Below are 26,535 nucleotides of genomic sequence, written 5' to 3' on the forward strand. Positions count from 1 at the left end.
TGTGTTTTTCTTGAAAATTCATGATGGTGCAGTAGCTGCCTTTCACTTGTAAAGAGCAGGAGAAACTGATGGAAATACTGAAGCATAACTGACTACTAAGGAGGGCAAGTGTGACTGAACTGTGTGCAGCAAAGGAAAATAAGTCTGATTTCTCAAGCAGTGGATAGGAGAAAAATTTGGGAACATCTTTATCTCCCTGTGGATTCCAGCTGAGGCTGTGTGTGCTGGAAGAGTCTGGAATCAGTTAAGGGCAAGTAACAAGATACACAGCTTCTAATGTGTGGCAAAGGGAGAGTCATTTGGGACAATGCAGTGTAATGGATGTCATGCCTGTTCCATTCCTTGAACTATTTGAATTAGGCTCAGGTTAGCAGCAGTCGGTCTCTCATATCTAAAAACTGGGGTTGGTAGACAATTGTAAAATCACTGTTAAAGTTGTTACTTATTGGTTTTAATTCTCACTTTTGAGAAGCATGAGCCACTGTGGCTGAGAATGCATTTCTTATCAAAGGCTTGGTTTGCCAGTGTACTGACCTGTTCCTCTTTCCGCTGTCATGATTTTCCTCTTCTGTAATTTCAAATGCAGTGGAAAGAAGACGCTGTACCAGACTTTTCCTCTTTAACACCCTGAATGCTGCCAGCTGTGATGCTCTGCTGCTGTGAACACACAGGTTGCTCATCTGCTGTGGGCTTTTAAGCCGCATGTTCCCTAACCTTGCCTAGATGTAAAACCACAGTGTGGTTTTCCATTACAGACCCGTACATTACAACACCTAACTGAGCTTTCCAAAAGTCCCCTCTGTTCTCCTTACCCTTGTTGAAGGTGCTGTTGCCATGACAGTCCCAGGGGACTGAAGTGTGCAGGCCACAGAGCTGGTGTGGTTGTGCATCGTAGCAATATCCTCTCCCCCCTTCTGTCCCACTGGGAGCTTCAACACAGTGGTGTGATGTGGTGAATGTAGGTTAGCTGCACATGAAAAATGTAGTCCTTGAGTTTTGCACCAACATAGTTAACTGTGATGCAGTTCCACTGTGGATATTCATGGAGTAGTTACTTCTGGTGCCATTAGTTCTTACAAGTGAGAACCTTCCTCTCGGAGGAATGCCTGTTTGCATTTGCATTCTTTAGACTTACTATGTGCAGGGGATCAAAGGCATTTGGGAACTGCTGATGTGAAGGAGCAGGACTAGGCAGCTTACTGCCCCTCAGAGAACCCGTATTAATATAACTATTGAAAATAGTGGTTTGTGAGCCAAGTTAAAATTAGTAAAAGGTTTGTCTACAGAGGTGAGATCTGTCTGCAAGATTGGAAGTTCTGTCTGTAGTCATCTGATCTGACCTCTCCCTTGAAGCAGGCAGCATGTGAGTGCTGATTGTAGTGGTGGTTTTCCTGAAGTGTGCTAAGATCACTAGCTTCATTCTCACAGGGCACGGAAGGATCATTAAATGCTAATGACTTTTGATTACTGTTGACCTTAGTCAATTTAGAATTAGTGACCCAGAGATGAAAACCACTGTATCTCATTACCAATTTCCTGAGCTATCTGAGCTTTCCTTTGTCAGTCAGTTTTGGTAAGAGGCACAGTAGAATTAAAGTTGACCTTTGCCTTAGAAAAAGGGTTGAGTGCTTTCAGGTTTGCAATATCATGTTTATAAATAAATAAATGGCAGCCACTAAGAAAGAAGTTAATTTTTGACCCCACAGACTGTCAAGAGCAAAGCTCTACGTGAAATGGAATGGACAAGCTCAAGTAGCTCAGATGGGGAACAAATGCATAATTTGTCTCTTTTAAATTAGTAGCAAAACAGTTTATCTCCTGTAACCTTGAATTGAATTATCATTTTGTGGTTTCAGGTCTTCTCTTCACAGAGTGCATTTATAATTCTTTGTTTTACTTTGAACTATCAAGAAACAAGTTAATGCACATAGCATGCATTGCAGATTTTGCTCTGAGATATTTTCTTCCTGCAGCTCCCAAACTATGATATTGGGGAACCTCTCTTAGCAGGTTTGTCAAATCATATATTTTATATTGTAATGAAGCATTTGACATTATTTTGTACCCTATACCCAGAAGAGAATATCTGTGGGGTAATTCACTGTAATGGGATCAAGTGTATTGTTCACTGCAGGTTGTCTAAATGTAGCCCTTCCTTGCCACAGTTGTGGTTTATATGGACTGTCATTCCTGCAGCAGGCATGGTCTTCAAATCAGAATGACAATACAAGAAAATTCTGAACTTTTTTTAATCTCACTCTGATACATTATTTTGGTCTATCAGGGAAGAAAACCTTTAAAAGAAAAAGACCCAGCATAGCAAAGTGTTTGGGGCATAAATATTAAGTTATTCAACCTCTCACTGAAGTTAAATTGCAGGATTTAAGCAGCTAAGCAAGAGAAGTAACAGGAAAAAAATGAGAATAGGAGATGTTGCAGTTGAGGTAGGAACAGGCTCACGGAAATCCACGCAAAGTGCACATTTATTTGCAAGTAAACATAGGAGTAGATATTAACGTTGTATGTTTTGTGTGATTGCTTTGTCTCAAAATGGATATTGCTTAATGATGTACTAAAAGGATTTAATAGAAAGGCTGCTTTGGTAGAGAGACTAAAATACCATGTGTCATGCTAGGAAATACTACAGGAGTAAAAAGTAGTTGTGAATATACATTCTTTAGGTTTCTATTTTGTGTAAGTTGGTGTTTACCTTTTGACTAGGCTGCTCAGGACTTTTTGCTTTTGTTTTCTTTGAAGCATTAAGGGCATTTAGGAAGAAAAAATAAAAGCTATCTTAGTGGATAATGTTATGCAAAATATTCAAATCCTCATAAACACTAAGCAGTTAAGAATATTTGGTAACAAGAATGTTGCTAGCATAGCATGAGTTTTATAGCAAAATACAATTTCACTATTTTTGACTTTGTTTTGAAGCTTCTAGTCTTGGTTCAAGATGCAGTTCTACTCTGCTACTATTCTACTCTTTCACAGTTCTTCGCTATTCTGGAATGTAATTGCTATTTTTTTAGAATCTATTTTGGCTTCTTTGAGAGTTTTTACAATTTTGCCCCTCTTTCTTCCTGCTTTTGGTTGCCTTTTTATTTTACTTTTTTTTTTTTTCCATACAAGACCTGACTAAGACATCGTTGCCAGCTTTTCCATGCAGCTGACAGAAGTAGATGCCATCTTGGTTTCTTCAGTGCTGCCAATAAGAAACTTAGGAGAGAGGAGATTGGAAGTTTTTGTCCACTGCAATGCATTTTTTTACTTGAGGAAATGAAGGGTAGAGCTATCAGTGCCCTTTCCAAATTTGTTTTTACAAACAAAAGGGTTGGAATGGTGATTGGAAAGGACTCTTCCAAGTGACTAAATAATTGATAGACAGGTAAACAGAACAAGGCACCACAGCTGTGTGGGTTTGGTTTATAGAGGTTTTCTGTTGGTTTAGTTCATTTTTGAATATGTATATTCCATTTTTAAATGAGTGCTTGAAGTTAACTTAAATTCAAGGAAAGCTAGTAGCTGACAGGTAGATTTGCTAAACAGTAACATTGTGTATTTATTTTGGTTAATCAAGATGTATCATCTGAAATTTGTTTCTTTGTAGGGGGAAATTCAGGATTTAAACAATGTTAATACTGCATATAGGCATAGTAACTGCCAAAGAAGACATTTACAGAAAAAGAAATGTATGCATTTCCTCATTGCTTACTAAGAATTCTTTCCTTTATTCATGATGTGGTTGTAATAAACAATTGGGAATTTTAATGAAAACATGTTTTTTATAGAATTGTGTAGCTCATGTTACTACATGAGGAACAGGCCTCTAAATGAGATGTACAAAAATTCTGCTTATTAGAAGGAGAAAAAAGATAGAAACTCTTTGGTATCCTTGCTATTGCAGCAGGAGAAACTGATGAAGTATGAGGAAGAATACTCCCATCAGGTCTGGAAATTAAACTGATTTCCCTATTGGAAGTTACCTTTAGAAAGGCATAATTATAATAGTTACATGCTATTAAAAGTTGTACCAAGAGCTGGGCTTTACTGTGACTCCTGTGCCTCACAAGGTATATTATGTTCTTAAGGGATAAATAAGCTGGGATGGCAGGAGTGTTGCACACACTTGGGTTTGAACAGCAAAATTCCAGCTTCAGTTCACAATGTTTAGTCAGAAACTGATTTCCAAAAGCTCCTAACCTGCTCTTAATATTTTGGAAGGGACATGTAACTTGATGTATAGTATCTCAGACTGGGAATATAGCCTTTTGCTTAATTCTTCTGGCATTTTGAATACCCATTAGGCCAGTGTAAAGATTTAAGCATGGAATTTCCTTTAACTAGAAATATTTCTGGTCTGACTACTTTGCTTGTAAAATAAAAATTAATGTGCCTTCAAAGAACTGTATTTCCCATTTTCTCAGTTGTATATATGAAGTTTAGTTCTGTTAATATATAATTAATGAAGAAAAATGAGACTTGCTGAAGAAGATTAGGAGCACATTGTAATAAGATTTCAAAAATGGATAGATCTGTGGGTCAGAGAAGGTGACCTTCCTTGATCCTCTTGTTGGAGACAGACTGATCTAAACTGGGGATTTTGACTGGTCTTTCAACAGGCAGCAGTTCATGGGTTGTTTTTATTGACTGCCAGCATATTGATGTCTAAATTCATTAATGATATTTGTATAGTAAAACAACAAAACACCATTGTATGAAAGTAAATGGAAGCTGCTGCCAAAACAGACAGAATAGGGAGTGAGAATTGTCACAGCGTATGCCACAGCACATGCCTCAGTCCAGACAGCCAGGATACAGAGTATCACCATACACTATCAGAAGGCCTCAACCCATGCAGAGAAGCATCACATCACATCAGAAGGCTCCAGGCATCTGCCTTTGTTGTTCTTTAGCCCAACCTTTTATAGCCCTCATTGCACCAGTGTGCCCTCTGTTCCCTTTGGTCAGTGCACCTGGGCACTCCATGGCTCACTGCCTTCAATGCTGGTCACCTCTTTTCACAGCCACAGCCCCACTCCCAATTACCACAAACTCTGTGCCTACAGAGAATAGCACTACTTCTTTGGGGGTTGTTTTTCCTGTTTCACACCCATCTAATGAGTAATTTAGGAGACTTAGTTCCTGAGGTGATGAAGTGCAGTGGAAGGTGGTATGAATCTGTGAGAGGTTTGTAGTTTTTCATAGGAATTCTATTAAAATCGAAATCTATTTAGGTTCTGTTCTGGAATCTGTGCTATTTTCTAGTTAGAGCAGTCCAGGTTTTGGTGAGTGGCTTAAGAGCAGGCAAAGATGGCTTTTTATTTACTGGGTTGGATTTTTTATCCTGTTGTGCAGATACTTGTCTACTGGGGTCTGTCTCACTTCTGAGTTCAGGCAGAACATGCTTCAGCTGCAGCTTCTCTCTCCTTTCCTTTCCCAGAGAGCACAACGTGCTGTGTATGTGTGGTGTGCTCCAGAAATCAAAGGGTGGTGGATTCACATTTACAATCTGTCTCTGCCACATGGAGTTAACTGGTCAGTCTGTCCCTCATTCTCTTTATCTCCTATAGCCTCCCAGTGACCTTATGTGGTGTGTGTGTGAAATCTTTGGATTTGTCCTGGTCATTGGTTTGAAGAAATGTGCAGAGACCTTGATTTTTATATGATTTGGGAGTCTATAAAATGGATTTGTGGAATGACAATCAAATCTCCCAACCCCTGCTGTCTTTTGCCTTCTGCCAACTGCAATGCTGAGAACCAGATTTTCTGGAGTCTGTGGTTTCCTGTATCTTTAAGAGGTTTTTAAAAGATTTCTTCCTTTTGAAATGTTTGTCCTGTGCAGTGGCAAAAGGGTTATTGTTGTAATTGGAAGGGCTGGAAATTTACATAAGGAGAGGGGAAAAAAAAAACTTACAGAAACTCAACAAACTCAAATTCTGTGCTGGGAATACCTGCTGTGTTCCCGTTATAAACTCAGCTGTGAGCAGTTATAAGATTCCATCTGTGGGATGAGTTTCTTCTCCTTTACCCCTTCTTTTCCCTCTCTACAGTTCAATATGGTTTAGGTTTTTAGTTTCCCTTCCTAATCAGTCTATTGCAGATAAAAAAGAAAATGTGTGGAGGAGAGAGAAAAGGTTGCTAGAAATAATTTCTTTGTAAGTTACATAACCTCCCCTCAATGTATTTAGGAATGTGTCTCTGCCTTTCAGGCATAACCCACCATCTTCCTTTAAAGCAGCAGTCAAGGAGATTTTGCACTAAGATGTTGGATTGTGAAATGTAGCAGCTGAGGCATGGACACGTCTCCCTCTGTTCCCCCTTCCACGGGCAGAGCCTTCAGACAGAGAGGACAGATGTGTCTGGGAATGGCATCATCCCCAACCACTGCAGCAAAGCCTCCAGATGGCCGGGCACGCAGTGAGTGCTTGGTGTGGAGCATCTCCCAAGGAGACCTGGTAATCTTTGAAATACCAGCACATTCTCAGGTTAAAGACATTCTGGGTGTGTGTTACACAGCCACAGCTGTGATTCAAGCAGTTGGGATGGAGACTGAATAAATAGCCTGAGTAATATTTCTGTTTGAGTCAGTGGCAGATTTGTCAGGGGCTTCAACAAGATTTCTTCACCAACCTTTTATCACTTTAATTTCCCTGCTGTACTCTTGTTCAGCTAAACTAATTAAGGCAAAATGTGGCTAAATTAGCTTGAAAGCAGAGTGTTTTTTCTTTAAAACTGAAAGTAATTATGAAATAATATTTTAACTATCTGCTCCCCAGTGTTTTAAGGTGTGATATGTTGACACCTCCTACCAAGTATTTTTTATTTCCCTGCTTTTGTTTTTAAGTGGCTATGCTTACTTGGTGGTTTTTCTATACACTTGACCTGCTATTAAAGAAATCTGACCAAAATTTAAGTTCTGAGTAAACTAATGACTAAAAATTAGACTTATTTCCTATTTAAATGGTTTGGTTGGCATAGCTTATATCCTGTTTATTTCAGAAAGTATTTGTGAATAAAATCGGACTGTTTGCATCTCAAGGAGTGATTTTTGCCTGAGACTCTCTAAATCATTCAGACCCTTTCATTTAATGCTTTGAAATATTGATTAAATATATTCACTCTGGTTTGCTTTAATCTGATTACACATCTAGAAGTTTTCTTCTGATGTGGTGCAGCCATGTCTGGTGTAAGCTGGCTTAATTAGCACTGCTTAGTGATTTGGGACCCCTGTCAAAGGCTGTTAAGTTATCTGGAAACAGAAGGAGTTAAAGCTGAAGCTGTGACCTCATCCCTGTTCATGTTGCACTGGAGTAGAAGCTGCGCTGAAAGGGATTGTTTGGCTGCACGGCTGTCTGTGCTGCTGCTTGATTGCTTTAATTCGGTTCTGATATCTGTCGCACACTCGCTGAACAGCTCTTACAGGAGGGATTTGTGGGAATGCTACAGGCAAAGGAAGCTGTGCTAATATCGACTGCCCGTGGAAATAGCTCCCACGGCAATAGACTCAGATAGATCTATCTACCTGATTTCAACTTCTTATTGCTTCGCCTGTGAAAATTGAAGAGGCGCCGAGGAGAGCTCGCACACAGAGAAACACTCACGCACTCCCGGGCAGCCGCGTGTGCCATTGATTCCATCCCATCCTTGCCGCCGGCTGCGTGGGAGCTGCGGGAGCGCTGCTGTGGCTTTAACGCGGGAGCGGCGCAGGCTACAATAGGTGTCACTGTGTGCGAGCCCAATCGCGCTCGGTGCCCGCAGCCATTGGCTCCGCGCTGCCGGCTCCGGCCGCTCGGCTGCCGGTCCCGCTCCGCTCCCAGCCCTTCCCGCACAACTTGGGCTCGCCGGCAGCCTGGCACTGCCGCCGTGCGCTCCTCCTGCCCTCTGCCCCGGCTGTAGCGCTGCCAGGCGGCTCCTGATCGGGAAAGCTGGAAGGAAAGAAAGCTGGCAGGAATGATGGGGATGTATTTAACGGTTCAAGTACTGGATCAAACTTAAACTCAGTTTCTTGCTCTGAGTGCTGGAAAGGTCACCTTGTCTTGCTGGAAAAGAAGCAGACTCTCAGCTCTGCTGCTTTCGGTGTTACAGCTTGCACATACGTTCCTAAATGTTCCTAGCTAGTTAGGCTGTCGGTCTTCACACACGGGTATACTGATGGTAGATGAGAAAGGAAAGAACATGAAATGTCTCACCTTCTTCTTGATGCTTCCAGAGACAGTCAAGAACAGGTCTAAGAAGAGCTCTAAGAAAGGAAATAGCAGCAGCAGTAGCAACAGCAAATTGCCTCCAGTTTGCTATGAAATCATTACCTTGAAGACCAAAAAGAAGAAGAAGATGGCTGCTGATATTTTTCCCCGAAAGAAACCAGCTAATACTAATACAACTGCTGTCCAGCAGTACCATCAGCAAAATCTCAATAACAACAACACTATTCCTGCACCTAATTGGCAAGGACTTTATCCAACCATCAGAGAGAGGTAAGTTCAGGGCAGTTTTTTTGGTGTTTGAATGGAGAGGTGAAAAGTAGCAAAATGTCCAGAATGCATTTATTTGCTGAAGAAAACATGGTTATATTTTATTTGTTTGGGCTTTTTTTCTCCCTATATGTGTGTGGGAAATGAGAATTTCGGTAATAGAAAAATATTTCAGTATCTGTTTTCCAGTCAGGGCATCTGTTTGAGTTAATAAAAGTGTTGCTGAAAGCTGCAGCACACCCATAAAGATTTCCTTTTAGACCTTAATGGGGATTTTCAGTGATAAATGCTCTGGACTTTGATTTCCACTTCTTGGAAAGTTCTCAGAAGTTTGGGGGTTTGTTTCATTGCACCCACACACACCAGAAACACTTTTACCTCCTTAGTGCTTTCTCTGGTGTATTTGTGCAATGATGTGTAAAGTAGCTGGAAGCAAAGTGTGACCTGCTTCTCTCTAACAAGCAACTTGAAGTTGTTAAAAAATCAAATTTCTTGCATCTGGGACATGCAGAGAGAGTTCCCGGGTGCCACAAATTAACATGCTACCTCTGTTTGTAGAAATGCAGTGATGTTCAACAATGACTTGATGGCAGATGTTCATTTTGTGGTCGGGCCACCAGGTGGGACCCAGCGGCTGCCAGGACACAAAGTAAGCAACAGCTGCATGATCTGCTGGGGTGGGGAGAGCCAGAGAGAGCTCCCACAGTTACAGCAGGACAGAGCGTGGGAGGCTCAGCTCTTCTGGGACAGGCAGCAGTCTGTGTTTGGAAAGGCCACATGCAGTGGGATGGTCTCTCCCTGGCTTTTCTTTGTGTTTTTGGTTAAACAGCACATTTGCTGGGCTAAGGCAGTGAAGTTAGGAATACTGCTTTGTGCTGTTGATTAATACTGCTCTTGAGATTTCCTAGAAATAGTTAACTTCTGTGGTGGAGGTGAGCGTTTTCCAGTAGCTAATGCATCAATGCCCAGGAGAGTAAAATACAAGGAAAATGTGTAACTTGTTCTTAACTTGGACTTAATTTCTTACTGAAGTGTGTCTGTAGAGCCTGTCAGTGCAGCCCAGTTTGCTCAGAGTGGCTCTCCCACATTGTTTGTGTTGGCAGTGTTTTCAGTTCAAAGCATGAAATAAGATTTCCCTTTCTCAACAGTATGTCCTGGCTGTTGGGAGCTCTGTATTCCATGCAATGTTTTACGGAGAGCTTGCTGAGGACAAAGATGAAATCCGTATACCAGATGTTGAGCCTGCTGCTTTTCTTGCAATGCTGAAGTAAGCATCATTCATCTGCTGGATATGTGTTCCTGTCTGATGTATACAAATACTGCCAATGCCATAGCTGAAGTTGCATATAAACAGAAAGAAAGCAGTTGCTTGAAATATTCCTCTTTTTGTGTTTTAAACTTTCACTTTTGCTCTCCCCCCATACTTCCAGGCACACACATATTAGACTAATGTAGGCAGCTGTAAATAATGACTTCGACAGGGGATCTTTGGGCACATTGTGTACTGTAATGCCTATCGATCTGATTTGTCACTGTATGTTACACAAAGGAATGGAGTTACTAAAAAGATTTGTCAGCTGTAACAAAAAACCCCAAACCAACTGTTCTACTTTGCAAGCATAAAGAAAAGTTAAAAATGCATGCACAAAGCCCCCTCAGACCCAGTAAATTGCTGGGTTTGTAGACTGACATTGTTCCAGCTTTTTTATAAACCTGCAGTATGCAGGTCTTGTCTTAGAAAAATGACCCTAAGTTATTCAGTATAGCCTCTGAAAAATAAATTTCTCCTTATGTATCATATTGATGTGTTTGGAAAGTGATAAAAAGGCTGTTTACATGAATAGGGGGTTTTATCTAACAAGGAAAACGAGTCAGTTTACGTGATCATTATTTTTCTTCTTGCAAACTGCATAAGAAATGCTCTCTTTTCCTAAATGGGCATAATGAAGCAGCTTCCCTGCTGAATTGTCCTTGAATGTATCTATAAATTCTGATTGTTAAGGAGAAATGCCCTATCACAGAAATGCTATGGCTTTGAGTTTTTGATTTTTTTTCCTTCAGCTTAAATAAATGCTGTTGCTTTCCTATACAAAAAATACATCACTATCTGATAGTGATCCCTTTAATATGCTGCAGGTTTTCTTGCACGTAATGATATAATCACTAGCTAGCAATTTATTGTATTTCATAGATTGTTTTGATTAACTTGTGATTACAGAAGAGTTTCTTTTTCAGTTTTAACATTTCACTGGCATCATAAATGAACATTCAAAGTTGCATATAGAGTTTTTATAGGTTATTATCAACATCAGGAATGCTCTGTGCAAATATTGGTGACTGCCAGGAGAGCTCCACAGATGTTCTGTAGACCTGGAATATAAAGTTAAGATGTGACATTATGTAGGGAGGTGTGTTATGGATCTTTGCTTTCAGCCTTTTTGATTTTGTGGCAGAGCTCAGACTTACACTTCACTTTCAAGCTGCATTTTACAAATCACTAATACAAGATACTTGGGTTCTTCTAGCCCCCCTTTCTTTTTGAACAGCAAATCTATTTCACCGTGGCTAAACACGATGTGCTGTATAAAAACTGAATGCTTTCTGAATTTATCATTAAGAAATGTGTGCAGAAAGAAAGCCTAGAAAAGAGAGTAGCAATACTGACATCTAGGTCTTGGCATATTATTTAGCCTATGGCAATTTAGGAAACTATCTATGAGAGCATGGCCAGAACCATGGGATTCTTCACCTTCTCAGCTTTTATTGAAAAAACCCTAAAGACCAGAGAAAGGTTGTGGTCTGTGTGGCTGTTGAGGTAACCTTGCCAATGCTGTCTTCCCTGAGGCAGCATGTCTGAGGCTGCAGAGTGCCCCAGTGTGTGTGACACTGGGATGGTGCAGGGAAGGCACAGGGATGCTGCTCAGCAGTGCAGCATCCCCTAATCACAGGAACCACTGTATGTGGAGCTTAGGGGGAGCCACTGTCCCCTTCACTCCTCTCACTCTGGGACCATCCCTCTGAGTGTTTCCTGCGACTGCTGTGAGCCATGGATGGCAAGGCTGTCTTGCTACAGAAGGAAAGACTTCAGCTATGCCAAAGCAGCTTCTCCTTCTCAGGCTTCTTTCTGCATCATAAACGTTGTCAGAAAATATATTTAGCTTGGATTTTTTGGTTTTGACATCTTGCTCAAGAAATTTGGGGATTTTTCCCCCTGGGCCAAAGAATTCTGATGGCATAAATATTTTTTGTGTTTTATAACACAGTGGGAATTCTGACAAAAAACAAGGTATTGCCAGGTGTAATATAGGAAATACCACAACGGGTAGATATTAGTTATTCTCCCAGTAAAACTGCTTTGACTGTTCTCTACAGTTTTAAAAGCAGGGTTAAACTCATAATCTAGCTGCCAAAGTGAATCAGTGCATTCATGTATTACATCTTATCTTAGTCTTGACTGTTCAAGTTAGAACTGTGATCTCATCTCATCCCAGGCTGAATGTGTTACTAAACAATCAAACCCTGTGGTCTGGCAGAATCCTGTGTTTGAGAACAGGGTGAAACTGGAATATCAGTAATTGCAAACCAGAGCCGAGGTGCATTGGCAGAGTAAGAGGTGTGGAGTATTGCTGACAGTCGATCTGTGCTTGTCTGCTGTACATCAGTGATATTAGTTCTTTATTTTCAGGAATATTAAAATAGCAACTTCTGAACTATGTCGATTTGAAACAGATGTCATTCTCTGTTGTACTAGCAGGCAAAGAGAAGTAATACAAGGGAAGAAAGAGTAGGAGAGCAGTGAGGAGAATCATAAAAACGAATTAATTGAAAATGGAATTTTTTTGGGTACTAAAGGAGCTAAGCCTGTAACCATTGATATACAAATGGGTTCTTTGGTTTCACAAATAAGCTGAAACCAAGTGATAAACACTAAAAATAAGCTTGGCTCTATGTAAGTTTTCTTTTTTCTCTGTAACCTCTTAGATTTTATACTGCTGGAGCAGTATCTCCTCAGTGCATGTTTTCCAAGTGCAGCATGGAGGATACTATCTCACAGCTGCAAAAATACAAATAGCTATTTACAACTATAATCAGATCAGTGTAGGTACTAAGTTCTCTTTATAGGCACATCTGTTCTGCAGAAAACTCATTGTGTAGGGAAACCTGCTAACTTGAAAATTTTAATTAGTACAGGGTTGCATACAACTTTAGCTTTTCTGGAGGAAGACACTTTTATCAGCCATAACCATCAAGACTTGCTTATCCCTGTGAAGAGTGAAATTGCATTTGGCATGGTTTTAGCACATTGCATTCACCAGCTGCAAATGGAGCCCTGAAGCATGAGATATTGAAAAGAACAAACTGTACAATGCTTCATTTCTCTGAGCAATGAATCCCAGCAGTTTAGTCACATAAATAGAATTTCACCTTCATCTCTTCCACCACACTGCCATAGCAATAAAGCTTTTTTCATCCTTATGCAGTGAGACTGAGTGAAAATGCTGTGCTAGTTGAGTTAGGATGTTGTGAGCATTAAAAACCTGAAAATCTTCCATTTCCAATATGTTTCATAACCCTTTGAAAAAACCAACCAAAAAAATGAGCCCAAACAAAAAAGCCACCTCTGAAAAGAACCCAATCCAGTAGTTACAGAAGTGGACAGCACCTGATATACTTGAATAGCATTTCTCTTCTTGGAATACCTAGTTACTGTCTACAAACTTGTTACCATTCATGCATTTGATTCATACACCTCATTAAACCATGGTTCACCATCAGGGGACATGCAGCCCAGGGACTCTAGGTAACACATGTTCCAGACTCCTGTGGTAGCTGAGTGAGGCAGCCCTGCAGGAGCTCCTGCCTGGGAGCCAGGACCTGTGTGGAAGGAGCACAGAGCTGCAGGGGCCACAGTTTTTAAACAATTGTCTCATAGCATGCACTCCATATGGAAAGTTGGATTCACCTTAGATTTAAACCCGTTCTCTTCCATGATCTTAACATAAGATCTGAATTTTTTTGTACTTTATTTCTGGGCTTAATCAATACTCCCCAAAGCACTGCTTGATTTTAACGTGGAGCCATTTAAATATTCTTTGTTCATGATTTTGTATGAGTTTGTTGACAAACGAGTTGCGTTAAGCAGCAGCATTACACCTGTGTGCTTTATTTCAGGTACATCTATTGTGATGAGATTGATTTGGCCGCAGACACTGTCCTGGCCACTCTTTATGCTGCCAAGAAGTACATTGTCCCTCACCTGGCCCGTGCCTGCGTTAACTTTCTCGAGACAAGTCTGAGTGCAAAGAATGCCTGTGTGCTGCTCTCCCAGAGCTGCTTATTTGAGGAACCTGACCTGACCCAGCGCTGCTGGGAAGTGATTGATGCCCAAGCTGAGCTCGCTTTGAAGTCTGAGGGCTTCTGTGACATTGATTTTCAGACACTTGAAAGCATTCTCCGAAGGGAGACTCTGAATGCCAAAGAAATTGTTGTTTTCGAGGCAGCTCTGAACTGGGCTGAAGTGGAGTGCCAGCGACAAGAGCTGACGGCCACCATAGAGAACAAGCGCAAGGTGCTGGGCAAGGCTCTCTACCTGATCCGCATCCCTACCATGGCCCTCGACGACTTCGCCAACGGCGCTGCTCAGTCCGGGATCCTGACTCTCAACGAAACCAACGACATCTTCCTCTGGTACACGGCTGCCAAAAAGCCGGAGCTGCAGTTTGTCAGCAAGCCCCGCAAAGGCCTGGTCCCTCAGCGCTGCCACCGCTTCCAGTCCTGCGCGTACCGCAGCAACCAGTGGCGCTACCGGGGCCGCTGCGACAGCATCCAGTTTGCTGTCGATAAGAGAGTGTTTATTGCTGGCTTTGGGCTCTACGGCTCCAGCTGTGGGTCGGCAGAGTACAGTGCTAAGATTGAACTGAAGCGACAAGGAGTTATCCTGGGCCAGAACTTGAGTAAATACTTCTCGGATGGTTCTAGTAACACTTTTCCCGTGTGGTTTGAGTATCCAGTGCAGATTGAGCCTGACACCTTTTACACAGCAAGCGTGATTCTGGATGGTAACGAACTCAGCTATTTTGGACAAGAAGGAATGACAGAAGTTCAGTGTGGGAAGGTGACTGTTCAGTTTCAGTGCTCCTCGGACAGTACAAATGGCACAGGGGTACAGGGAGGACAAATTCCTGAACTCATATTTTACGCTTGAATGGGAGTGTGTGGATACAAAGCATTTTGCTATGAAGAACCTGTCTAGTTCAGGCCTACTGATTCTTAGCTTTTTATCTGCAGATATGTGATCAGTACAGGGAATATGTAACTAAATGCTGTGGGCAAGTTCCTGGCTTGCTGTACTTGTAGCATCATTGGTAATTAAGTGTAATATTTAAACTGGAAGCTCTTAGAAACAAGCAAATTTTAAAGGCTTTGTAAAGGGGGTGCCTGTTTGCTGGTGATGCTGACCCTTTCTTTGACGCACCGGTGAGGACATCCCCCTCTTGTATCTCACTAAACACTGTCTTCATTGACCCATTTTTCTTTCTCCATTTTCTGCTTTCTGCTTGTCTTGGGGAGGTAGGGATAGAAAACAAAGACTTGTTTTACAGCTCTCTCTGCTGTCTGCTCTGCAGACTTTAGAGATTCCAGTGAACCAAGCTGCTTCTGACCATGGGGGCTGAAAGAAGTCCTTCAGTTAAAAGCAGAAAAAGCACAAGTTTAAACCTTCATCCTGTGAGATTCTCCTGTAGCCAACTCTTTGGGATGGCTCCAGGGGAAGATGGGAAGAAGGAAGCATCTTTCAGGAAGCTCCATGGCATACCAGCCATATCCCCAGTGCATGGACATGTTCACAGTGAGAAAGGGAGGTGGGCTTGGCAAGTTACCACCCCTGGAGTTCATTTTGTAGGAATCCCACCTTGCAGGCAAGGAAGTACTTGCATGTGTTCAAATTGTGTATGCAGCTCTTGAAACTCTACTCCCATGATCCAGGTTTTGCTACACTGGAGTTGATCTGCTCTTTAAATGGCATTTCTTTGAACCCTTGCTAAATAAATGGGAATTTATATAAATCATCTAGTGCAGGATAATTTTTTGTTTGTTTTGGGTGGGTTTTTTCTTCTTCCTAAATATGGTAGAGGCAGATTTTAGAGGAACAAAATAATGTATCAATCTTAACTTGGATTTTTTTTTCTGTAATATGAGATTTTTTTTTCTTTTTATTACCAGTTGAAATTAACAGTTCAGAATCTTCTGAAGACAGAAGATTCCCAACTGTGGTCACGTTACACTTAGTGTATACCATCCAATGGCAGTGAGGGGAAGGAAGTCTCCCCTAATGGGTTATTGTTGGAGCTCTTGCAATTGCTTATGGCTACACATCAATCAGAGGATTATGTGGTCTGGAACCTTTTCTTTGCCTGAAAAGGTTCCCTTTCCTTTCCTTTCCTTGCTTTTCTCCCCAGGAAGTTACATGTCCATATCATTTTTGATGATGTAACAGGAAGTTACATGTCTGTATCACTTTTGGAAAAGTATGAGGGATACTCCTTGTATCAGGGGAGGAAACCAGTATAAATAAGAACTACAGGTACTATTGAAACATGAGAAAATCCTTCATCACTGCAGTGGGGACAGTTGTTCCTCAAAGGCTGCACTGCCCATTGTAAAGCATCCTGCTTCACCTCTGAAATGGGTTCTGTTTGTAGCGTATCTTTTAACAAAATGAGAGGACCAAATGATTCTTTAGACCTGCTGAAGATTAATATTACAGTATATCCACACATTAATGTAGCTTAACCCTAAATTCACTTGTCAGTTCTGTAATAAAAATGTTTTTCTCATATTATTTTACCAGTTTAAGACTGTTACTCTAAGTGTTGCTTGATGGTTGGAATCCTGGCCCCCAGCCATCAGAAAGTGCCAAAATACATCTCTGCAGTGTCCAAAATACCATCTGAAGTAAGGAAAAGTGGAGTGTAGTCAAAGCCCAGATCTTCTCTCTAGGTAATAAAAGGAGAGCCAGGTAAAAAAGTACTCCACAGGATTTATGCCTTTCATCCATCTTAGCGTTTACTGTTTTGTATACACACATACATGTGTGTGTAAGCAGCACTCTTTCTGAAATGTAAATACCCTCTAAATACATAGAAAAATGTTTTGTTTTTTTTTTTTTTTGTAACAGATGTACATAATCCAGACTGTTTGTGAAATCTAAACAGAATGCTCCATGGAAAACTCCCAGGGAGAGATTTATAAAAACCTCCAGTTACTTATATTTAGATCTACAACTGAAAATAGACAAGAGTATAAATGGTATGGAGTGGAGAAAGAGTTGCTGAAGAGATTGTAGAAAGGATTCTGATATTGTGATGAGGTAATGGTCATCTACTTTTAGACAACATCTGAGCAGCAGTTCCATTTATTTAGATACATTTCAAAGCAGAGAAAGATGCTAATCAGCTGATTAAATTTTTGTACAGCAAGTGGCTGATGCAGATGTAATTACTCAGAGTGATAAGCAGATTGACAGGTTGTGGTAGCGAGCTGCATTCCCATTTGTTTGGTAAAAAAAAAACATGTGCCACAGCTGGTGGGACAAGTCACAGAGTACTGCATTGGTTTAACTGGTCTTGGGTTCTCACTTTGAATTTATTATTTGTTTTGACTTACCTGCAAATAGAGGTGACATATCTGCTACATTCACTGTCTGGAAGAGATGTTCAGAGATCAGAACACTCTGTAGCTGTAATGTGCAGAAAATGAGCTGTTATTTAACTATTGTTCTTATGTGATTCTTTTATGCAGTCTTTTTGACGAAGTAGGATGAAAGCAACTTCTAGCTTAATTCCTCTGAGTCCATTTTGGGTTTTGAGAGCTGGTGCAGGGAACGGTTTCAAGTGTGGCTGATCAGACAAAAGGCACCCAAACCACCTTTTGATGCTCACAGCATAACTTGCTTCTGAGCACTTTGTGACACTAACAAGTACTGGGATGTAAGAAGGTGGCCAGTGCCACTCACCTTGGGACATCAGGGCCCTTCAGTCGGTGTCTGAATGTGGATTTGGTTGGTTTAGCAGAAGCACCCAAGCTTGAGTACATTGACTGACATCTTGCAAGCATCAGCCATATCAGCCTGGCATGTAAACGTAATGTCAATAGAGATCACCTCACAGATTTTGTCTAAACTGTTCCCTGCTACTTGTATCTTTGATTTGCTGGTGAGAGGAATCTGTGATAAGAGAGTATAGTGTAATATACTTTCTGCATATCTAAAATAGTATTTAAGTAAACACTTTAAATTCTACACACTTATTGCACTGAACTATTTTGGGTTTTGTTTTTCTGTTGTGATAAACTCGGCTCACTTCAGGTCCCAGCACCCATTTGTGCTGAAGCAGTGTTTGACTTAGCAGGCTTACAGCATTATTTATAAAGGACAGATATATATAAATATATAAAGTACCTCATGTTGAATGTTATTGTACTGTATCTTTAATGTCACAGTGCAGATCTTGTTGGACTCATGAATGTGTATAATCACGTTAAACATAAAAATAAAAATGATTCTTAAATGGTTGTTTCCTGCAGTATCTTTGAAGCATGAGCTGTGAAAGTCCTTAGTTATCTCTTTTAACACTTCCTATTGTTGTTCAGTTGTGCAGGGATATTTGTTGAGCTTATGCATTCAGAGGTCTTTTGATCCCCAAAGAAGCAAAAGTCTAAGGAAAATCAAAGAAGAACAATGAAAATGTTAATCAGTTGCATTGTAAAAAGGTTGACAATTAAGCTAATGAGCTGGAGTGAATGAATTCATTTATGTACTTTATGAAAGACCTTGTCTACTAGCATTAATATTTTCATGTTCTATTAATATTATTAAGCATGTGGAGATGAAGGGGGAGGGTCTTTTGTTTATTCTAAAAGACAGTTGGCACAGGAAAGGCCATGCTTTTCAGTCTCTGATGTATCAGAAAGGACATGGTTAGTGCCAAGAGGCTGTTCTCTGCTGAAAAGTTAATTATATAATATTATTCAGAATTCTCAGTATTAACAATTCTCTTCCAGGAGATTTGAGATTTGAGACTTCACTGACTTTAAAGGTCACTTCTTTTAAAGGCTCACACTTCCATGATGTCCATCTCTAGGACCTTCCATATACTGGCCAATGATAAAAAATACTGTCTGATAAAAAATACAGTCTGATAAAGAGATATGGAAATTTGAGGAAATCTACCCCAGAAAAAAATCAATACCTTCAGAGTTCATCCAAAATTCTGACTGAAGCATGTTTACAGGCATTAAATTTGCCACTTTGGGTAAGTTGTCTTTCTAGAATTTTTACTTCAGTACTTGGCACCACGCCATTCCCTTCTGGATCCAAGTTGTCTTAGGTGCCCAGCACTTCTCATTTGAAAGTGGCTTCGAGCAGGAACTGTCCTGTGCCTTGTTCTGTGTTAGTTAATGGCACCAGCTCTTAAATGTGTGGCAGATACCAGCGTAACGTGGTGCAGCAAGGAGCACACTGGCAGCAGCAGCCTAGCTTGGTGTGGCAGAGGAGATTGGTGCTGCTGGCAGCCTCAGATGCTTTGGTAAGCAGGTTTGAACCAAGTGGACAAGATGAATGAATGAAGCATGGCCTGTCTCATCCAAAGGGATTTTCTCCTTTGCTTCTGCCTGAAATATGATGGGAGCGATAGGACACTTGCTTTGGAAATTGATTTTAGGGAGAGCAGTGTCAGTATTGCACCCTTTTTGGTGAGGCAGAGAATCACGTGTGTATTTGTGCCAGCAAAAAAAAAGAAGTTTGAAGGGGAAGGAAAGAGTGCTAGGATGTTTCTGACTGGGAGGAATTAGACCCCAAAGGTGCACTCAGTTTGTCTTGCAGGTAATACCCTGCTTGCTGGAGAAGGCTCCTTGCTCCCACATAGTTGGAAACTGCTGAGGAGCATGTGGCTGCTGCTTCTCATGAGGGCAAGATCCTGTCTAAAACAGGCTCTGAATACTCAGCTCACAAGTGGAGGAACACAGCATTTCCTGGCCTAGCAAGAGGAGCTATCCTGCAGCCCAGGACAAGCTTAAGGAAGCTCAGAGGGTGTTTGGGACCTCCCAAGCCCAGCACTTGGGGGAAGTTAAGATCCTGGCCCAGGGTGGGACATGAGCCCATCAGCAGTATTTGGCCACGGTAAAAAGCAGCAGATTTGAAAGCCAGCCTGTCCTTCCATGCTTGCAGGGAATCAGTGGCAGCAGGACTACCTGCTGATTTCCTGAAGGCAATGAAAGGAGCTGCTTTCTCAGATGGCAGTGTGACCATGTTCAAAATAAAATTAAGAGAAGGCTTTTTGGCATGTTGCTCTGTTTCTAGAAGACTGAATTTATTTTCTCCCCAAGACTTCCTCATAAAATGAGGCCCTGGCCCAATTGAAATCAGTAGGAGCTGCCCTAGTGACCTCAATAAACTCAGAATTTTCATTTGTAGTGTTCATTTTGTATGATTATTCCCAAAACACAACATAAAACTGCCAAAGAACGGGAAATTAATTTTGAAATCCCACTGTAATCTGATTATCTGAAATAAAGGTAGAAATGTTTCTATTAAATTTTACAGAACTCCTGCTCATCAGATTTTGTGTGCCCTGCCCCCAAACTTTTCTGCTAGAATGCTTTATCTTCAGCCATGAATCTATAGAGAGAACAGTAAATTTGTACAAGGCTTTATGCATATTTTTACAGTCTGTGTATAGAATTCTAGCACATAAAATGCATAGCATGGATAAAGTACTTTTAAGAATTAGAAAGTGTGTAAATTGCCCATAGTCCCTTCACCAAAAAGAAAAAACAAATCCAGTTTTTTTGCTTGAAGTCATTGGTATTTTGAAAGAGCTTCTTCAAGTCTGTGCACTTGTTGATACATTGCCCATAGTCCCTTCACCAAAAAGAAAAAACAAATCCAGGTTTTTTGCTTGAAGTTATTGGTATTTTGAAAGCTTCTTCAAGTCTGTGCACTTGCTGATAGCATCAGAAATGCATTTATATTAAGCCTTTAATTGTAGCATTTTAAAATCAGCTTTCTAATTGTTTTCTATAGACAAAGATAACACAGTTAGCCTTCAGGGATCCTCCACTGTGGTCCAACGGGGTTTACACTTGGATAGTAGCAAGAGCAATTTTCTAGATCTCATTTTAAAGGGGTGTTATGTGCTGCTTGGGGAGGGCTGGCATTTCAAAACCAGCCGTGGCTCGTTTTAGCCTGACAACAACCAGGGGCTTGCATGGAGGGGAATCTGAGTGGGACTGCTGTGGTTGTTGTTGGGGGTTGGTTTTTTTTCTGTTCTTTCCTTGTGGAATTTTTTCCTATTGAGTTGCTAAGTAGCACTGATGGCTGGGATGGGAATCTCCTTTGGTTTTTGGGGTCCCTGGCTCTGTTTGTTGTTAATACCATAGTTCTCATTGTTTTGTTTGCCTTGTTATACATACTAGTAAAGAACTTATTCCTATTCCCATATCGTTGCCTGAGAGCCCCTTAATTTAAAAAATTATAACAATTTGGGGGGAGGGGGGTTTGCATTTTCCATTCCAAGGGAGGCTTTCTGCCTTCCCTAGCAGACACCTGCCTTGTAGACTGAGACAGTTGTGTAGAGAGGAAGGGTTTCCACTCCCTGAGGTCCAAACACCTTCTGTTGCCTTGTGGTGGCAGCAGCTACGTGCTGAGCATGGTGTCAAACACCTCAGCAGCTGTCAGGGATTGGAAGCATGAAGTGCCCTGGGCACCCCCTGCGTGAAGGGAGTGGTGGAGCCTCCAAGATACAGGCAAGGGGTGAGCAAGGTGATTTTGTGAGCCAAAAGCCTGTGATCCTGTATCACAACGCCCTTGGTGATGGAGGGTTATGGCTGGGCTGCTGAACAGCACATGATTGTGATTTTTCACAGCTGAGAATCCCATTTTGTTTACTTGTTGTTCTGGGAGATTCTCCAGCTCTTTTCTCTCCTGAGCTGCTATTCCTTCTCTGTGCCAGAGGCTTCCATGTGCTCAAAGCCCAGAGATTCCCTTTTTGCTGAGACTGGGGAAACTGGAAACACCTGGTGGAAAAAGACTGGCTGAGGGAGGGTGGGACACCCCAGTGCTTTGGTGCCCTGCTTGCAAGCTGCCCTGATGTGCTGAATGCTGGCCTAGCATGGCAGGAGAGGCAGGATAATTCTTTTCTGGGTACAGATGTGTTTCAGTTTTCTCCAGCCAATTGCTGGTTGTGCTTAAAAGGGAAAATGAGATTAATTCACTTTTTTTGGTAGGGTATAAGAGTTGTGATTCTGCAAAGGCTGATTTATGCCTCTCCCTTTCCAGAGTCATAGTCCAAGTGTGCTTAAGGGAGGTGTTGGGAGACCAGGCTTGCACCTACCTTAAAAACACACATGGAACCATCTCCTTTAAAACCCTTTTTGTAGGAAGTTGTGATGCTATAAAATAAATTCACAGAGAGCTACAGCCTGGCATGTCTGGCTTGGTTTTGTAGTGGGACGTTTTATGAATAAAAGAATGATGGAAATGTATTTCGCTTAGAAATACTAAATCCAACAGAACTTCCAGAGCATGGGAGTAGCACAACATAAAGGCACTTCCAGATGTGAGGTTGTGGTCCCTTGGTTGCAGCCTTTGGCTCAGGTGTGACACATTCTTGCTTTTGTTCTTACTCACCAGGGCAGGCTAGGAGTGGTACTCACATCAGACACCACTAGTGCTGAGGGAGAGAAACGAAGGGCAGAGATCCGGAATACAGAGGGAAAGCATCTAATCAGAAATAACAGCTCTCATCAGGCACAGACAATAGACAGCAAACTGGCTTCAGGAGAGCTATTCAGGCATCACGGGAGCCAAATTAACAGACAGAAGGTCAGAATAGAGTCATGACAACTATTTAAATGATTTTCAAAAGCTGACTATGCTCAAGACTTCCCTAGACCCTACAAAGGGAGAATTTGTTTTGCTGCTTCAGAATACAATCCATGCGTATTTTGGCCTTGTCCTCCATGCTTTATTTGGTGGTTTCTTTACAATATATGCTACATAAGATGTTTTTCCTCCTCAGTGCCTGGGGATGAGCAGGTTGGTTGACCCTGCTTAGGAAAATAATTTCTAAATATAGTCTGTAATTGTCCTATTGAGCACTCTCCTTCCTCCCTCTACACAGGATCTTTGTTGGCTCATAATAAGATGGCAAAGGGCAGGAATCCCAAGACACAGCTGGGAGAGGAAGCTCTCCCTGCACCCTGCTGTGTTTCCAGGATGGCAGGAGCAGGGTGCTGCGCTCCCTTATCAAACACTTGTCCTGACTTGGTGTGAGTCGGGCATGGGCTCACCCTCTGCCTTTGTGGGGAATTAGCTGGGGCACACAGGGTGGCCTCTGCTGGGATTTCTGTGTCACCCTTCTGCCAGATGCAGGGGGATGGATGATCCCAGATCTGGCACAGTGCCTGCCCAGGGTTTGGATAAATGTGAACTGACAGAGGGAGTTCATATCAGGTCAGCATTTCACGGCATTTCTCAGCGGGTATTAGGAGCTTTAAAAATCAGTGAAGTGCAACATGAGATATTTAGAAGTTGGGGCTCCTACCAGCTCATGGCAGTCATTTTTCATCCCATTTTACAGGCAGAGCTCCCCAGCAGAGCAGTCACGGTGCTCACGGGTATCACAGGTTCTGCAGCCCTGGGAAGAGGCAGAGGCTCACAACTGCAAACTGGAGCTCAAAAAGCAGTCAGGGATGCCAGCTGGAAGCTACTGTGTTGTTCTGATTTTCCAGTAGCATGGTCTGTGCTCGCAGGTTTGTTGTCAAAGGTGTATTTTTGTGTAATGAAATACATCTCCTGACATTAGCAGGACTGGGAGCAAACACCTACCATTTCCTGTCTAGGAAATCTGGCATTCCTCACTCCACGTCTGCCTTTGAAAGAAAAATGAGAGTTTCTTTTCAGCACTGCCAAAAAAAAGTGATATTAATTGAAATAAAGCTTGGAATGAAATCTAGGAGCAGTCTTACAGAATGAGATTTAAAAATATGCATCACAGGAAGGAACTCATGCATTGAGGCACAGGAGGACTGATGAATTAGTAAGGATGGGCTATCTATAATTTCAAGGAGCTGGGACAGACAGGAGAGGAAACAGCACACAGAAAAGGCACTACCAGAAACTCAGGCTGAGATCAGGAGTCTTCAAAGGAAAAAAAAATCCAAGTTAAGGGAAAAGAAATCTCTCACCCTTGGTTTCTGCCATTTCTCATGCATCTCGTGTGATTGTGTAGATGAGATGAATTTGCTGAGCTCCTGTTAGGACACATAGTTAGAGAAATTACTTACACCAGAAGGCCAGAATGAGGTCATTATCAAAGGTCATTATCAGAACAGGTTTCTCATCAATACACTACTTGATTAGAGAAGAAGACTTAAAATGGAAGGGCTCTGCTTGCTGGGAGGGAAGCTTTTAAGTGCTTCCTGCTGTTCTGTCATTTTATGCTAACCCCAAATGGCCCTGTTAAATTGATGTCCTGTTTCCCATTTACTGCCCACAAATCACTCTTCTGCTGTTAATATGGAAAACATTTGCACATGGTAGGAATTGGAGTGGCTAAACAGTAAATCTTAAATCCAGTAAAGAACACAAAAGTATTTACCCAGTGACCAAAGTATTGATTTCCCCCACGACTTCATACTTCATAATATTCACTTGTGAGCTTTATTAAAAAATACAGAACCTCATGTCTGCCTTAAGAGAATCTTTGCACAAATTCTGTTCCCAGTGTGATTTCTGTGTGACAGCTAATTTCTTGCAGCTAATCAGAGGCTAAAACCAAGGCTGGGAGTGATGCAGCTGCTCAGGCAGTGGGGTGTCACCACTGAGGCCGTGTGACACCTTGTGTTGCTGCTGTGGGCTGGGTCAGCAAGGAAAACAGCACAGCAGCTCTGTTTTCTCAGGACAGCAGCGCTGTGAGGGCCTGGGAGCTCTTTGGGCTCAAGAGCAGCTAAGCCCCAGAAAGGTTTTCCCTGACTTTGATGGATATCTGAGCTTACACGGATTTGCACATGCATCCAGAACTGAGTCGTGCCTCAGGTCCTTCCACTGGCAGCGTTTTACTGAAGGCCACTTTTACTGTCAGGGTAAACTAAAATGCTGACAGTGCACTGGGGTGATACATGGTCCCTTCTACACCTGCTCTGCTGCAGAACTCCCCTGGCAGCAGAGGGAAGCGTTGGTAGCTGGATAACGAATCCTAAAGCAAGGTTTGATATCATAGGAATACCCCAATAATGGTCTCAAAGCGCTTTGACATAACTGGAGAGGACAGAATGAGCGAGCACCTTGTAATCTGTCCTGTTTTTTGTGAGCAAACAAGAAAAAAAATTACCTTTATTCTGCTATTCCCTTCACTCTTCCCTATGCCTATTTCCCCTGCTGCAAAAAGGGGAGGATGAAATCCCAGCCCTCAGCAGTGCCGTGGTACCTGCTGATCAAACCTGCTCCACGGGCAGCAGGAATCAGAACAGGTGCAGCAAAGCCCCCTCTCCTCTCCTCTCCTCAGAAGCCAAGGATTGCTGCTTGCTCTGTCACAAAAAGGTTCCCAATACCCTTAAATGTCACTAAATGGGGAAAAGTAACATTGATGAAAATCACAATCAAGGGGGCCTCACATGTAAATCCTTCATAGAATCTTTATAATCTTCAACTGCTTTAGTTCCTCCCATATAATGAGCCACCAGCCAAAAGGTAAATATAAATGCAAAATATTCCCAAAGTAAACATGTTATTGGCTTTTAAAACAAGTCCATTTACATAGTATGAAAATTTATTAAAGAAACAGAATCTATTCTGCTTTACATTTAAAGATGAATTAATGCAAATATCACAGGTTTATCCCTCGGGAGGAGTCACTGGGGAAGAAATTTGTTTCTTGTTAGCTAAGGCAGGGAGCTTTCAAGTTACTGAGTTGTCTGTCTCTGCAAGTAGCCCATTTAATCTTGAGGAAAAGTGTCAAATCTAAGTTGGAGTCAGTTGTGTGCCTTGTTTAAAGTTCTGGCAGGAAGAGTTTTGCAGCAGCCAGCATCATGAGGGGCAGTGGAAGTGGCACAAAGAATTCTGGAAGAAAATTTTTAGTGGCTATTAACAATGGACGTGAAGCCCTGTACAATGAGTGTCAGAGGCCCTCTATTTGCCTTTTCTTTTTTATTCTTTACATTTGACTTCTAGTCCAAGGGCTCTCATAATTTGCTTTTTGGTGGTACCACGTGAGGGTGATTTCTGTGAGGGCTAGCTGCTGGGAAAGCCACCAGAAGTAGGTTTGTTTCCCCAGACAATCCCCCCAGACATCCAAAGTTTTAGGGATGTACACAGACTCCTGCTCCTTTGACCGTGCTCATGAAATTGTCTCTGGAGCCACGCTGTAACTGGATTAGGTAAATTAGCTAGAATTAATTTATTTTAAATTCAGCCTGGAATATTGTGCTGCGTTTGTTGATACAACTGTGTAGGCAATGGGTTGTGACTGGTTAGGTGGTGGAAGCACACAGCTCTGACAGGCAGCCTCCCTGCACATTTAAAACATTTAAAAGCTCTTGTCTGAAACTCCAGGGCCAATGAGTTCCTAGCAGACTTCACCTTCACCCCACAATTGTTTTTTAGAAGTCAATTTTTTGCTCTTTAATTACAAATCAGACCCTCAGCTATCCATCAGCCTAGCTCCAGTGAGCTGGTACCCATGAGCTCCCGTGTCAGCTTTTAGCCAGAAGGTTCCAGCCTTGGGTTATATCAGCTGCAAAGAAAATCTCTGCGATGTTAACAGCCTATAAAGCAATTTAGGGAGGTCAGTATGCATCTGAACACAGCTCAAAACAATGGCCAGGGGGGGAATATAAACTGTTTACTACCACTGGGTTGGCACTGAAACCTACTGATGCAAAATTCATAGCCAACATGAATTAATTTGCTCCTGATCACTCCTTACAAAAACTCTGGCTTCTCTCTGCTTCTCCTAATGACTTCTATTTGACAGCTGTAGGTTTGCAAAGCAAACTGCAGCAGCAGGGT

At 41.8% G+C, this 26,535-nt stretch overlaps 1 protein-coding gene across 2 annotated transcripts; it reads left to right on the plus strand.

Annotated features, from left to right (window-relative positions):
* The first annotated feature begins 6,093 nt into the window (after positions 1 to 6,093).
* On the plus strand, positions 6,094 to 18,013 carry BTBD3 (BTB domain containing 3). Of its 2 annotated transcripts, XM_041474067.1 has the most exons (5): positions 6,094 to 6,455; positions 8,210 to 8,474; positions 9,030 to 9,120; positions 9,620 to 9,738; positions 13,644 to 18,013. In XM_041474067.1, the coding sequence occupies exons 2-5, from the start codon at positions 8,332 to 8,334 to the stop codon at positions 14,674 to 14,676; spliced, it is 1,386 nt and encodes a 461-aa protein (XP_041330001.1). In that variant the 5' UTR covers positions 6,094 to 6,455; positions 8,210 to 8,331; the 3' UTR covers positions 14,677 to 18,013. The 2 variants fall into 2 exon arrangements, with proteins under 2 accessions (XP_041330001.1, XP_041330000.1); XM_041474066.1 differs by lacking the exon at positions 6,094 to 6,455 and having other exon boundaries at positions 8,065 to 8,474.
* Positions 18,014 to 26,535: the final 8,522 nt, after the last annotated feature.

This window comes from Pyrgilauda ruficollis, unplaced genomic scaffold (assembly GCF_017590135.1).
Source record: "Pyrgilauda ruficollis isolate IOZ18807 unplaced genomic scaffold, ASM1759013v1 scaffold31, whole genome shotgun sequence".
Lineage (NCBI taxonomy): Eukaryota > Metazoa > Chordata > Aves > Passeriformes > Passeridae > Pyrgilauda > Pyrgilauda ruficollis.